Below are 15,718 nucleotides of genomic sequence, written 5' to 3'. Positions count from 1 at the left end.
TGGACCACAACTGCGATTTGTTTGTCATCTGGGGCACTGCTATTAATGATGTGAAACATAAGGTTGAGTTACAGTTAGTCTTCTCTCTGTTCAATTGGGAGCAGAACTGCTTGTTGCCGTTTGTCAACCTCAATTGATATCCTGAGGGGAACATTAAGAACATATCTGATAATGTTATTTTGAAAAATCTGCATTGCATTTTTCAGCTGTCTTGAGAGGCCACTTTACCATGTGGAGCATACATAATTGAATCAATACTACTAAAAGCTTCTTAGCTTTGATATCGAACATTCTGGTGTTAGGATAAAGAAAGTTAAGCTTATTTAAGTGAACATTTTCCAAGCTGAGTCTCCTCAGCATTAAATAGTAGTTCCAGCTCAATACGACAGGCAAATCATTAAAATGTGAAAGGAAAAGAGATGGTCTTAGAATAAATCACTGTGGCACCCCAGTGATATCACTTTTTGACATCATCAAACATCACTGACTTGTGTTCTGCCAGATAAATAAACTCACATTTAGATCCATGATCAAAGTAAAATGCATAGTGTTAATTCAACTCTTACAGAGTACATGAGTCCAGTAGGGACCATGCACTCTGCATGAGTTGATTCAACATTGAACATTTTACTGTCCACTTCAGTTTTGACAACGGTATGTTGTGGTTCTCAGTAAACAGTATCAGCTTCTCTCAAGCTCTGACAAACCTAACATCATACGGGCAACACACACACTTAATTTGTGTGTGTGTGTGTGTGTACTCTTATGTAAAAGGGAATCCAAGGGTGGAGGATTCAAGCCAGACTGTGTGACCTCCACCTCATTAGCCCCCAGAAAATATACACTTGTCAGCTCCCAGGGAGCTCTCTGCAGCCGTGTGCCTCTTTAATTCACACAGTGGAAAATCAGTCAGAACCATCAAACAGCAGAGGCTACAAATGCTGCAGGCTTTGTCTTTTTTCTGCGATCTCAAACAAAGCTTCTAGCAACACATGAAAAGCCTCGTTCAAAAAGGCTGCAGAAAACAAAGTTCCAAACTGGACAAATATGAGGCTTCTGGTTGGATATCGAACCCTGTACTTTCTTCTCTCTACACTTTCTTCACCAGAAACCAAAGGCAACATTAGACAGTAATAAGGTGTGTCCATCATAGCCAACACTCTCGTATTCTTGGGCATATATTGCTTCAGGGGAAGTGCATTTTGAAGCAAATACAAATGTTAAGTATAAGGTACATTATTATGAACATTTTCATATTTTCTTTTCTGCTGAACTGCTTTTGATTATTAATGAATTAATGGTGCTCTACGGGAAAGTGGGAGTGGATCAGCCAGAACGAGAATGAGAAAGAGAGAGAGGGAGGAGGGGGAGAGGGGGAGAGAACACAAAGTATGGGGAGAAGGTGGCAGATTACGACTTAATGGCCACGGAATAATGATAATTTCACTATTCTCTCCAGTCGCGCGGACCGCGCTAATGGGTTCATTAACGTCGCACTCTCTGGCGCGCGGGAGAGGACGGTGTCACATCCATCTAAGTCAGATCATAATAAAAGTGGTTAAGCCCTATACTGATCCACTGTAGGTGTCGGGGAAACAGATGCCAAAAAAATCAACAGAATATCAGTCCAAGAAAAACACCCAAAAAACAACACCTCTGGGCTTGCTGCGGCTTGCTTCAAACCAAAACAAAGGGACTGAGTTCTCACGGGTCGGCAATTCACATTTTGCACTATCGCACAGTTCCATCAGATCTGTGAAAAAAAGCATGCTGGGAGGAAAGAACTGGTGATGATCACTCTCAAGATTTGGACCCCATACCTGCACCATCACAACTGCTTTTTCCTGAGTTTCCCCATTTAAAAGAGCCTTTTCATCGAATCCCTCCGGCACAGTTTTAACACAAGCCTTGATTTTCCATACGGTGTGGAGACTGAATTCTTACCAGGCAGAGAGACTACCAATGAGCTTCAGGGAATTCCACAAGTGCTTACTGGAAAACATTAATGCACTGCTAATGTTTGCTGGTTTGCTGTTAAAACAACAGAGCCAGCCAAAGGAACTGCACCAAAGCAGAACTGAAACAAGTATCATGTACACTCCAAATGTCAAAGAATCTTCTGTTCCGTTTATTTCCCTCAAAACAAGCTTCGAGCCCAAAAGGAAAAAAGGTCCACACTTATGTGTGCGAAAATGGGAAAGTCACACTGGTTTTCACAATGGTCAAGAACCGAATGGATTTAAGCCGAATGTATACAGTGATCTAGAGTAAGTAATGCAGCCTAGAAGATGCTCCAGGAATGAGACACAACTATGTTGCTCATTTAGGTTTCTGTAGCTAGCTATAAGGTGCAACGTACCCAAAAAAGCCAAAATAATTAATAGTTGAGCAATCTCCTGTTCAATCAAAGTACTGCTGCATTTTGTCCTTGCCTTTCACCAAATAAATTAAGAAATTATGCAATAATTTTTAATACATTCTCATTATTCAATACTATCCCCCCCCCCCCACCCCCCCCCCCCCCTCGAAGTGTTAATATGTGCTACTCATACATTATCTAAGGTCAAAGCACTACAATAGTTTGGATAAACTGAATGCTCTGGAAAGCAAGAAACACTGGAGCCATGGGAAGGACAAAATGAAAATTCTCTATCCTCATGCCTAATAAAAATCACAAAGTATGCCTTTGTAATCAAATCACTGACATTGGAAATGACATTTCAATAAAAACCTGGCCTCTTGTGTGTTGTTTATCTTTCAGCAGATAAGAACCATCATATGGCGCCAGAAGCCATTGTGGGTGCGAGGAGAGAGTTTAGAGACTGCATGAGTTGCGTGAGAGTCAGACACTTCAACAACTGAACAGAGATCAGACGAATGACGGTAAATATGCTGATACGATATACTGAATCCCCTTTTCCCAAACTGTCTCGACACCCGCAAGAACTCAATAGCCATTAACCGTCTCTGTCCCCCTCCATATACTGACGCATTAAAGTCTGACGTAGAACTAGCGTCAAGTGTAAATCAGGGATGCCTTAAGATCTGTCTGTTAGATGGAGTGTTCCAAGCTTGGGATTGCGACCTACAGTTTAAAAGAAAGGAATCGCACAAAAGAGCCGCGTCACCTGCCCGGAATGAACTCGTCTTCACAATGGGGAATGGCACCAGCGAGAGGCAAGAGCTATGATGTTGTTATTCAGCTTCCATCGATGCTTAGGTGTCTTTATGTACAACAACAACAGACTGTGTCACGCTCACTTCCACTATAAAGACCTATACTGCGGCCCGTCGCTGTTTATTTATGCATGAACACGTAATACAGTACAATAGCAGCCTCTGACATTTTTATACCTAAAGATTGAATGCATGGTTGGAGTTGTTGCTTGCTGTGCTGGCGCAAAGTAACGCAGCGTCTGAAGTTGGGAGCAGAGTAATAGACATTTCTATGAATATCAATAAAGTGCACGATATTCTAAAGGCTGACAGCTGAAATGCTGAGCTATAATGGCAAAAATAATAGCTGCTTTCCAGCCACATGTCCTAAAATGGGGGATCAAAACTCCAGGGCAAGTGGAAAGATATTACAGAGCAATGATGCCAAAGGATCACATTGCCTGCAAACTTTATTTTTCATTTCCAAACCTGTCTCAGTTTGCTAGTTATGTTTGTTTTGCACCTTAAAACAAATGGACACAACCTGAACTGATGTTATAGAAAATAATTCCACCTGAAATACAGTAGCGCATAACTGAAATGAAGATTGTGTTCATTGTTATTTGTCAAAATTTTCTGTTGTTCCAGTACACCTTTTCTCACTCACTTTCTGGCTTTTCAGTTCTCTCTAGAAAACCCATTTTGACTGAGTTTTTATTGTAAAAATAACCAATAACATGCATTTTGATCAATTTATTGTTTGAGATGAGAGCACTCTCGTAAACCTTTTGTTACTTTTAATTCATAGACATCCATTTCTTTCTCGACAAAAAAGCCATTTCCTATCAAAGCCCAACAGACTTTTGTGGTGACACAATTGCTTCCTCGACGACATTTGCAATCGCACCGCGCGACTGAAGTGCGCGTCCCACCGAAGGCCCAATTTCAACCGCGGGATTCGTTCCTCCACGGCGACACTGAATCGACGGACTCAGGGCCTCGTTTGAGGGCCATAAATACCGGCACGGCGTCGGCCACGCCGCCTCCGCAAACAAACAAGGAGTGATTCATCCGCGCGCGGACTGACGCACGGTGTCCCCCGGTCGCCGGCCGGCCCGACGCGCCCCGACGCCTTCCGCAGCCCGCTGCGTGGGAGAGACGCCCGTGGCCCCGCCTACCCGCGCCGGGCCGCCCGCAGCAAGTGCCCGCAGCAGCCGCCCGCAGCAGCCGCGCGCTGGTTTCCGACGGTAGCCGCTTCCCGGCCGCGGCGGAGAGTGACTGACTGCTTTTCGGATTGCTTCCTGAGGCAATGATCTTCTTTCAGATTTTCGGCACATCTGGCCCCCACGCGCCGATCTGTCGGGGAGCCGCGCCGCGCCAAAAAGCACGCCGATATCAGCCTGTCATATTGGGTTCCAGCTCCCAGCAGCCTCCTGAAAACACGCATTGGGCGAGACAGACAGCCCCCAACTCCGGAGGATGATAATATCTCTGACAGCTTAATGCTGCCTTGTTAAGATAACAAAGAAATAGGAGCATAATCCTTTTGTGATGCTTTCCCCTCACACGGCACTATGGTGCCATAATAATTGTTTTTTATAAATTGCCTTCGTACCAGGCCTAACAAGTACACAGCTCTGATTGATGTTGCCATTATTACCATAACAAGCAGTTTATTTGCCTAATCCTTCTCTCCGTGATATCTCAGGAACAATTCAATGCAGCTCAAACATTTTTTTGTCACGGAGCACGCAAGTTTACAACTATTTTAGCTTTGCATGACTTCTTGTGAGATTAAAGTTATAGCCCTAACCACTACTTCACACAACCACTTTAACTGCACACTATACTCCTTGACAGTGAGAAGCAGCTATCTGAAGAAAAAGATGGGCATTACATTCAAAAGTGGAAGGCTGACAGCACAACTGTGGCATCCTTACGGTCACACTTTTACTTTTTCTAAGCGTAAAAAATGCAGCCAGGCCTAGGGCAGTAATCCTGCCGTTAGGTTCTCCTTTTGATAGCACAACCACCGTAATATCACAAATTCTTTCATCTTTGGCATAGAGTATAAACAATACCTCTTATTCAGAGCTCCTGAGAATGTTTTGTTCCCTTCGAGGAATGTGCAATTTCCTTCGGCTTACAACAGACCAATCACTAAAGGTCAATCAAAGAAACCCGATTTACCCTACCAAAAAAACCCTCTCAACAGCTCCTGGGCTAGCTCTAATAAATCATCTTATTTGTCATTCACTGTTTTCAGCTGAGGCAGTGACCTTTGAAGTTGCAATGTAAATTGTTCAGTAACATTAAGCGTAAGCTATGAACTCAGAGCAACACAACCTCCATCCAGCCAATAGGGATACAGGACTGGACTGGAGGCCTTAATGCTTCTGAACCAAAACTAATTGCTCCTGGATTTCAATTACTTTTTTCTGTATGAATATTATCCAGCTTGAATAATTCAATTATTTTCCTTTAATGCTAATTGCAGTTGTAGCTACACACAACCCAATCAACATTGTACGTCATCTAGGCAGAGCACTGAATGGGTGCCCAAAAGCGCTCGCTAGATATTCTCCCACACAAAATGACAAGCTTGCAGACCATTATCAACGGCTATTCTACAGTTTTCCACAATGTGTCTAATGTAGGCTTCATTAATTTATTATGATAGCTGAAAGTGGAGTCTAAGGTCTACCTGAATACAACATAAAATATCTTCCAATACTGGAGCATGCAACTCAAAATATATCTTTATTTATGAAATCTGTGACAGTTAGGGACTTAAGCCATTAAGACGAAATCTCCACATACTATGGCAAACAGGAGATCATTAATAACAGCAAGAAACAACAAAGTCTTTTTTCCAATAAACTAATGGATGCAACAGCATGCATCACATTATCTTTCTAGGCACATTACATTCTAGACACGTTTCAATATGATCTATACGCGTTCAGTACATTTCACACAATCCTTTCTGTTTAAAGGCTGAGGGGAGATTGGCTTTTGCATTTTCCTCAAAGCGTGTAAACTGTCTGCCCCATTTCACGGAGCTACTGAATACATAATGTTACTCTACCTCCTGTATAGTTCTGGTGCACCTTCTGAAAAGCTAATATTTCTCCTTGAGAGGACAGCAACCACGAATAAGCGAAGAAACATGGGATCTATGCATCTGTAGGAAAACAAGCTGTCTTCAGATGTGAAACCGAATCAGACGCCGACTGCCTGAAGCATGCCTGCTACCCTCAATCGTCCAGACTGATGGAACGACTTAAAAACTATACAGCAGCCATTCTCCTCAGGCCAGGTCTGTAGCACAACAGAAAGAGTGCTATTCACTCTGTGCCACGTGTGTTCTCGCAGGTCTGTCCCCTTGCACACAGTGGATGGAGCAGCAAGAGCAGGCCAGCTTGCGGTCTCCTCTTTTCGATTCACATTTACATGCAGACGATAATTGCAGCATGTCGTATCATAGCTATCGTAATTAGCACTCCTTTATCAATGGAGAAGGTAGGAGCGCTGGTGAGAGCTACAGCTAAAGGTCTATATGCTGGCTCTCCCAAGCTCCCGTAAGTTGGGGATCGTGCCTCTCACCCCGCCCCCCCCCCCCCCTTCATCCCCCTGAGTGACAGGAGGCAGATAAACTCCGTGACAGGCAGCAGCACTGGCGCCCGAGTTAAGAGATGCCCGCCAGCGCCAAGCGGCACGGACGTGGGCCGGCTGCTGCGGCGCAGATAAAACCCGCCGTGGCCCGTCGCACTTCACCCCTGCCTCTCTCCCCCGCCGCGCGGGAAGACTGCCGGATTTTCGGGGGCCCCCTCCTGCTCCTCTCGATCGCGACGCTGCGCCGGTTTTAAAGTAAGCGCCGCCAGCGGGCGGGCGGGAGAGGTCACGGCCGCGGGCCCGGCGGGGTCCGCCGCTGCAGACGAACCCGCTAATTGCGCGGCGCCCTGAGGAGGCGCCGAGCCGGCGAGCTTTCACCTCTTTCCCCCCCCCGCGCCGGCCCGGGCTCCTCAGCACCGCCGGCCCGGGCTCCTCGGCACCGCCGGCCCGAGCTCCTGGGCACCGCCGGCTTCATCGTTCGGCGGCGTCTGACTGCCTTTGGCAAGCAGCGGAAAAGAGAAAAGGGCCGGGGGACGGCAAGCTTGGCGAGCGTGTCCGCGGGACACCGCTGCGGGTCTGTCCCGGTCGTCACGGCGATGGGGGGACGAGAGGGGGCCTGGACGGTGCCGCTACATCAACGGGCCTCCTGGCACGGCCGTCTTTTCACGCGAGGCCACAAACGAAACCGAAGCCGTGCGCCTTAATGTACGGACACCTCCTCCACCCCACAGCAGTAAGCCGTGTCAAAGAATGAGAGTGTCAATGGGAGAAATGTGGTGGTAGGCAAGGCACCGACTTCCAGGGGAACACAACATCTCAGGCATTATACAGTAGACCAAACCAAAAGGGACCAAAATCCCTTGTTCTTGCTCAGTACTTAGGCTACATCTCCTCAACCCCCAAATTACTTAATACTGATAAGTACCACATTTACACAAATGTGTCCTCTTAAAGTTGTGTTTTATAACCTTGTAACATGACCACTATGTCTACAGCATTTGGTATTTTACCAGCACAAATCTGTATGCAGTACCTGTAAATATGAATATTTAAAACATCTCATTACATAACACTGGCTGCAACCCAGTGACCTCTTTGTTATACTTTTAAAGCAGCATTGAAACAGTTTGGCTATTTATTTTGCTTTTCTTGGTTCTCGCGGTAGCCATAAAAAGTGCACCAGTAAAATTTTACACATGTAACTTTACAGTATAAAGTCACATTTCCCACAGCACTCTGATATTTGAGTTTGTGCATTTCCAGACAAATAAAAACCATTTATTCCTGCAGAAATGAATGGTCTTCACCACATGCGGGATGATCAGGGGGGTGGTTTCTGTTAGAGAGGCGGAGTAACTGAGTAATAATTTTGGGTGGTGGTGCACAACCTAAACATTTGGCCCAAAAATGAACTGTGAGCCTATTCATTCAATTTGAACCCTTATTTGTAATCACTGTTTGTCAAATTTTCATTGTAACTGAAAACAACACTGGACACATTGCCAAGACCATTTCCTACAGTTACACTGCCATGACCCGAAACCAAGAACTTCAAAGAAATAAAACCCCGGGTACGTCAGTCCCTTAATGAGTGTACTTCGTCAGCGCAAAGAATGCATACTTTAATAAGGTAAAGCACAAGAGGTAAGCCCAACTAGTGGGGACACAAGTTCACAGGAAGCAACGCAATGTTGCAAAAAAAAAAAAAAAAAAACCAACGAAGAGAAATATAGTGGATCAGGAAAGAAAGGAAAATAAAAAATTGAAAAGCACAACTCAAGAAATTTAGAGTTAAGTACATTTAGCCTATGTTTGGTAATTAACATGTACCTGTACATTTGTGGAGCACAAAAGTAAACTTAAATTTAAAATAACCAGCTTCACTTTTGCATATATTCAAGTCTGGGCCACTCTTTAGGCCACTGCAGGAGCCTGTTTATGCTATTATACATAGCAGAATAAATGCATTACTATTCATCAACCAGGCCTACTTGCTGAGGAAACACTAAATAAACATACTGTACAGCAGTATAGGTGTCAATTAAACAAATAATAATATGCCCTTCATATTGTTTATTAACTAGTCTGATTTAGAATCAGCTACATTTAATCTCGGCCTAATTATAAAAACCTATTTTACAACCTGGCATTCATTCAAAACCACAAATAGCCAAAGGACATTTTGAAAACACTGATCACATAAATTGGCAGTTAATTTACTATTTATTAATTATTCATGTTCCAGCTTTAAATATGTATAAATACAGTAGGCTATATTATCAATATTTTTTTAATAAGCTCCCAAAAAAAATAATGGTGAATAAATACTTAGCGTGTGTCTATTGGATATAAATTGGAGGCAGTGTGTTGGTCCATAGTGAGCAGAGAATGCAGGGTTAAACCTCTGATGGGGCACTGCTGCTGTACTCTTAAGTAAGGAACTTAACCTGCATGCTTCTGTTAATACTCAGCAAAATAGACCAGTCATTTTTCAAAGTTAGCTTTCCTTGAATGACATATTGAGGCCTTTCTTTATGTCTTGGTCAGCTTTTCCCTCGCATTTACATTTATTGAGCTGAAGTATTTTGACAGAATATGTTCATAACAGCAGTTACAGTGAGCAGTGAATCAATAAATTAATTCAATTTTGCAGTGAACACTTAAAGCATTGCCTAAGCAATCATCTCAACAAGTGATCAGCTACAAATGAAAAACAGTAAGAAATATATTTTTGTAAAAACATTAAACATTAATATTCAACATTTCCAAGTGCCTTCCAGGTGCACCCAAAAACAGATTTACCAGATCCATGCTAAGCATGTTAAGTAGTCTCTAGTGTCGTCAGCAGGTATGCATGCAAAAGCATGCACTAGGCTACAAGCAATTAAATGTATCAACACAAAATAGACCAAAAGCAATATGCAGGTCAATATGGTACATACACACATTAAAAAAATTATTTAGGACCAACCAAACATCCTAACCATAGACAAAAGCAATGTCACTGAAGCCACTCAACTTAATGATTACAACAATATTTGAATACTTTAATTTCAACTGTACTCCTTCAGAAATAGAAGACAATTACGATATGCTGTTACCCAGTTCAGTGATTTTAAATTTACAGTATAGCCTACTCCAATTAGACTGGAACACAGTATTTACAGGAGGCTATCCACAGCCTTTAGTTTGTCAACTTTGGTTTAGGCGGCAAATTATTATGGACAATGTCTGCTCGTCTTCAATGATTGAGCTGGCTCCAGGAAAATACCCCCAAATAAAACATTTCTGTTTTGATATAATCGTAATCCTAATCAGTGTAGTGTTTTTGGTACTTCCTTTCAAATGAAAACATATGCTGATTGCCCATGGGCATATTTCCAGCTTTTTTTGCTGTTTGTGGAAAAACAATCAGGTCAAAGAGAGTTATTCCTTAGAATAGGATTACCAAACCTCTTCTATGTATGCTCCTTGGAAGTAATGAGTGCAAACTGCCACTCGCACACAAGCAATGCAACCTTCTCAATAAATACCTGCTGTTATAGCTCAGTTTAGGTAAGAGACTTTGCCATGGATTTTAAATGCCTTAGGTGGAATGTTGCTTCAAAATAAAGGCAAATAGAAATCTGAAGGAACCAGACAGACAATGGCATAGTCTCGTTAAAAAGCGCAGTGAAAAAAACCTCTGTGAACCAGAAACAACGGTACAAGAGAATCTGACCTCTGAAGAAGGGCAAACACAGATTTAGAGTGAGCCCAGATTCCCTGAATTGTGTTGACACTAGAGTAGTTCAAAATGACTTCAAAATGACACAGCAAGTCAAACCGCTGTGTGAAGGAGGAGCTGAGGAAGAGAAACTCCGAAAGGGAGGAGGTGGGCGGTGTGGGAAAGCAATAAAGGCCATCAAGGGAGAAGACAGAGAGAGAGGGGGAGAGAGGGATGATTGGGAATGAGGAATAGGTAGTGTAAAAGCAAAACAAGTGAGATAATGCATGTGTTCTGTCCCTCAGCCTACAGTGGAGGGCACTGGTTTCCACGAGGGCAGTAGAGAGGTATATGTCTTTGTAAAGAAGAACAGTAACTAATGGGGGCATGATAAATGAACATAATCGCAGACTCTTGGAAGCTTAACTTTGAGAACTCTGACTTGCACCATTGCAGATTCTACATGGTGATAACATGCCAGTTTTAATAAGATATAGCACAATTACTACTTTGCTGCAGCCTGTAGGAGTCAGAGGTCATTGTCTGTTTCAATGCTGCTCCACCCCTTTCAGCCACATGATGGCGCCACTCTGAACTGCATTGACATGGACTTTCATACCAAGACAGCCATATAACGGGAATTTTTCAAAACTGAGTATTTCACAAATTAAATGTGAAGAAAACATGAGCAAAGTTACTGATGCTGCAATAGGTCCAGAATAATTTCTGAGATGTGTTCTGCGGAGAAGAAAAACTAAAAAAGTTTGTGAGTCATGTTGTTTTGTATTGCATGAGGTCTTTTTTATGTGTCTGTTGCTTATATTTTATTTTAAAATGACTATTTAATGGGTATTTTTACTTTATTAGTTTATATTACATTAATATTACCAATATCACCATAACTGTCATCAAGGACTGTGACAATATGAATATAAAGAATATACATATTCCAAAGCAAATTCCTTTGTGTTGCTTAAGAATTTAACGGATGACAAATACCATATCTGAAATATGAAAACATAAAAATATACTGGGAATACATATATTTTTAGTATATAAATAACATGATTTTAGCTGTTTTAATCCACTCTAATATAACAAATGTTATGAATGGAAAAATTTAATCCAACAGACATTTGTAAAGAGGGTTTGTATCTTACACCTGGGTGAAATTCAATGATAAAATCGAACTTATTGATTCCGAAATTCCAAAACACCGTGAGGAGTGATAGAATGTAAATGCAAAAAAGCCTGCTTACAGTTCAGGTGGTAAGAGGAGTACACACACGCACATACACAGGCTCGTGCGCGTAAACACAGACACACACACACACACATACACAAACACACATGCATTTAGAAAACTCCATTCTTAGAACATAGTTACTATATTTCATACTGACGAATTGCATCCAACTTGAAAATACTTGGCAGGATCTGCCAGAATGAACTGTATCACCTCACATCTACAATGTTAACTTCTTATCCATTTTACTCTTCTTAAATGCGACAATTAAGACGCACACGCAGTCCCATAACTTGAACTCCATCAACGGTATCTCTACACAGCAAGTAACCAGCGCTTTCTAGTAGCCTACAGCTTTCAACAAACGGTCCATACTGACGATATAATAAAAGCGCACGAATGAAAGAATGCGAAATCATCCTTCACAAGCATCGCTTAGCCTATACACGTTGCTAGCACAAACACGATTATTCCGGGATGTCATATGCTAAATGCCCGAGTGCGTTGATGTGTCCAGCCCAGATCGGCATTTGAAAACAAAGCTTGCTGACAATAAAGGCATATAATGCTAAGGAAACTGAAATGTACTTCAACGTACCATTGTTGCTCCAATTCCCAGTCCCTGAAGAAGTCAAACTCGAATAGGTCCATGTTTGGTCCCCGTGGTATGAGTCAGTAAGGAGCCGGTGGCCGCTCAAATGCACCAGCCTGCATACAGCACTAATTTGTGTGCGTTTCCGTTAAGTGCAACTAGCTACCTAGTCTTACTGTATGTGTTCAGCCGGGCTGACACACAGCGAGAGAAAAAAATGCTACAGCCCTGACTGCCTGCCTCACGCGTCTCAACAGCACAGTTAGAAGAAGGCGGAGCTTGAGAAATCCAGAAGCCGTGACATGGAGTCAACATATTAGGAACCGAGGGATCTGGCTCATAATATTCGAAAAGAAAAAGAAAAATAATAATAACGGTACAAGCTACATTTTTACTCCCCCCGCTGTTACTCAAAATCAGCTGTACTGTGCCTAGTGTGTTCCGGGTGAAGTGAGGTCAAACGCAACGATTGATGCACAGCATGTTTCCAATATAGCTCTAATTTTTGCCGAGAGCAGGTTATGGCGAAAAAGCAACACCATCAAGGTTGATATTAATTGACCATGATAAACACAAAGACAAAATATTCAAATTTAAAAATGTAATTATTTCCCCTATTCATGATAATTTGTGTAGTTAAAGCACAAAGTTATCAAGGGCAGTACTATCTGGACTCAGAGCCAAGGAATGAGGTTTCCCCTGATGTTCTGATTCTATCATGGCTCCTCTTCAAAACCTTCTTCAGATGAGCCCCCATCTACTGCAGACACAAAGGCAACAATTTACATGAACTTAGCACTTATAATGTATATGCACAGGGTCTGTAGGAGGGCCTTGAAATGAAGAAACCGCTTCCTGCATGGTAGCTTCATTGTTCTAACGTATGCTTGCGTGTGCTACTGCTTGTACTGAAATGTGACAGCCTGAAGTCAGTCTATTTAATGAGGTGCATGGCCTTTGATTTCTGCTTATGTAATACTGTGATTTTGGTTTGTGCAGTATTAGACAATAGACAGCTCTTGCTAACAGGAAAGCTTGATTAATAATGTAAAACACTGTCAAAGATCCAATTATCCAAGGATAGCTTATTGATTTTAAATAAGCACATTGCCCTCTGTAATTGTGTCTGTTTAGACAGATACTCAGAGAATAACTAATATCAAGGGTTCTAGAAATTCCATAATGGTTCTGTCTGGGTTCCATGGTGGTATGGGGTTCATTTTGGGTACACTAATTTTCTCAGAAGACAAAGCCAATCTCAGTTGTTGCTTAATGGTACAACAACCATGTCCCATGTTAGAGCATTTCTTTCCAAAAGAGATGGCTTTCTTAATATGGCTGAAGATTTGAATGTATGGCATTAATGTTATCCATACATCATGACCTTCTCAGTCCCCATATTTGAACTTAATCTAGTTTTCATGGGATATTTTGAAATTATGTCTATGATGCCATTTTCCAGTTCCATCTAAGCATGAGTTTATTGACTTTGTTGCATGAATTTACATGCATGAATCATTGTTTTTGTATATTTTCTTTATATCAGTGTTTCTGTACATACTGCATATAAGGGTGATGCAGTAGCAATGCCCTGACAGCATCCCCCCCCCCCCCCCCCCCCCCCCCCCGCCCCCCGCCGCTCTGACTCCAGTTTTGACATTTAAAACAAAATGGCTGTGAATCAGTAGTTTATGGGTGATGACACAGGTAAGGGGCAAAGAACCCTGTGTCTCTACAGCCATTTTGGAATTTATACAAGGCCCGTAAAAAGGTGAATTGATTGGACGGACTGAAAATTGAATTGACCCGTCTTGTCTCGATGAACCCACACCCTGAACCAGCCAGAGGAAGATGGGGAAGAGGGGTTTAGGCCAGAGTGTACTATGAAGCATATTGTTGCAAAGTCTTTGTAAAATTCTATATAAAAAATATTAAAATACATCTGTTTGATTTAAGAAACTGCAAAAGGATTTTACAACAGATTTGCAATGTTTTGCAATGTGGTAGGAAAATTGGATGCATTGTTGGGCTTAATGGCCTGGTTTCATCATTGTGTTGTGTTATGCTGAGTTGTGTTGTGTTGACCAATATCATATTTGTATGGTGCAGTTACAATGCTGAATACAAACTATCTTCTGTGGGTATTTACAAATTACAAGCATTAACTTTTAGATTTCAGAATAAAAAATTAATAATCTGGAGAGATAGTGGCAGCCAAGAAGACATAAGGAGACATGTGTCTTTATACCTATTACATGGTTTTGTGGGCTTCATATGTTGCTCTGTATAATTAAATACCAATATTAAAACAGTATATCATATTCATTGTGTACCCTTAAGACATTTTCTAATTTATAGCACATACTTCAAAGCTGGTATTAATCTTCTCTGGAAATGCCAAAGAAGCTGGAAAAGATAAATTCTGGGAAGAAAATTTCCTTTGATAGGTCCATTGGAGCGGTGTTCTTCTGAAATATTTTCCCGTGGCCAGAAAGGAGTGGGCGTCCTGCACTAACAGCTTTTGTTTCCCCAGTATAAAAGGCCAGAGCAACAAAGATTTCAAGTGAAATGAACAAATGGTGTTGACCAAGACCTTCTGGACAAATAAATATAAACGTTTCTCTTTGACGCCATGACCGGAGATGGTAGGGATGAAAATGATCTGTGAACAGCTGTCTTTCCTAATGATTAGGGGACCAGAGGATAGAATGCCTCAAAATCTAGGCCCAATCTCCTATATTTCAAGTACGAATGCAGAAAGTGTGGATGGGTTTTTTCTAGAGCACAAACAATCTTTCTGACTGGTGGTAGGGAAAAAAAAAAAACACCTTCCACCCCTGATGCTAATTTGTGATTACCTTGTGGATTACCACAGGTTTGCTCTGGCCACGTCTGGTTTGTTTCTCTCTTCGCAGGAATGATGAACTCCTCTGTCCCGGTTTTGCAGGGGTCCAGTTTGATCTATACAGCTGTCTGTATCAGAGGTTAAGAGCTTTTCCGCTGGGGCCTGCCTGTGGCAGCTCGCACTGGCTTCTAGGGGCTCTGTGCTCTTGACATTCTGTTGACGGTGCTTCTCAGAGCACGGCTCTCCTCCACTTAATTGCTACTACCTCTGCAAATCCACTTGATTTACTGTGGTACGCGGTGCTGGGGTGGTCACAGATAAGGAAAGCCTTCGAATGCTTCGTTAATGGAGCGATTAGAAAGCTGTGGAATGGTGCCGGGAAAACAGGCAGGTGAATGAAAGGGAGAGAGTGGTCCAGATTAGGTACATGTCAGGGGTGGAAAAAACATACCTGGCAGAAGGTGGGAGGCGGTGGAGGGAAAAGCAGACGCTTTACATTCTGGGGAAATTGTAAGATTGTGTGGCGCTGATGCGTTTTAGCCCTGTGTAGGGCTGATA

At 42.3% G+C, this 15,718-nt stretch overlaps 1 protein-coding gene across 4 annotated transcripts in view; it reads right to left on the bottom strand.

Annotated features, from left to right (window-relative positions):
- LOC118234858 (AF4/FMR2 family member 2-like) overlaps window positions 1-12,688 on the bottom strand; it is a 167,278-nt gene extending 154,590 nt beyond the window's left edge. Inside the window, exon 1 of one of the 4 annotated variants that reach the window (XM_035431675.1) lies at window positions 12,322-12,688. In XM_035431675.1, coding sequence (XP_035287566.1) covers window positions 12,322-12,374 — 53 coding nt within the window. In that variant the 5' untranslated portion in view covers window positions 12,375-12,688. The remainder of the gene's footprint in view (window positions 1-12,321) is intronic. The other 3 variants (XM_035431676.1, XM_035431677.1, XM_035431678.1) reach the window with 3 other exon arrangements.
- Between the last annotated feature and the right edge of the window lie 3,030 nt (window positions 12,689-15,718).

This window comes from Anguilla anguilla, chromosome 9, assembly GCF_013347855.1.
Source record: "Anguilla anguilla isolate fAngAng1 chromosome 9, fAngAng1.pri, whole genome shotgun sequence".
NCBI classification, from domain to species: Eukaryota; Metazoa; Chordata; class Actinopteri; order Anguilliformes; family Anguillidae; genus Anguilla; species Anguilla anguilla.
The sequence above is the reverse complement of the archived record's forward strand: the minus strand, read 5'-3'. Positions and strand labels throughout refer to the sequence as shown.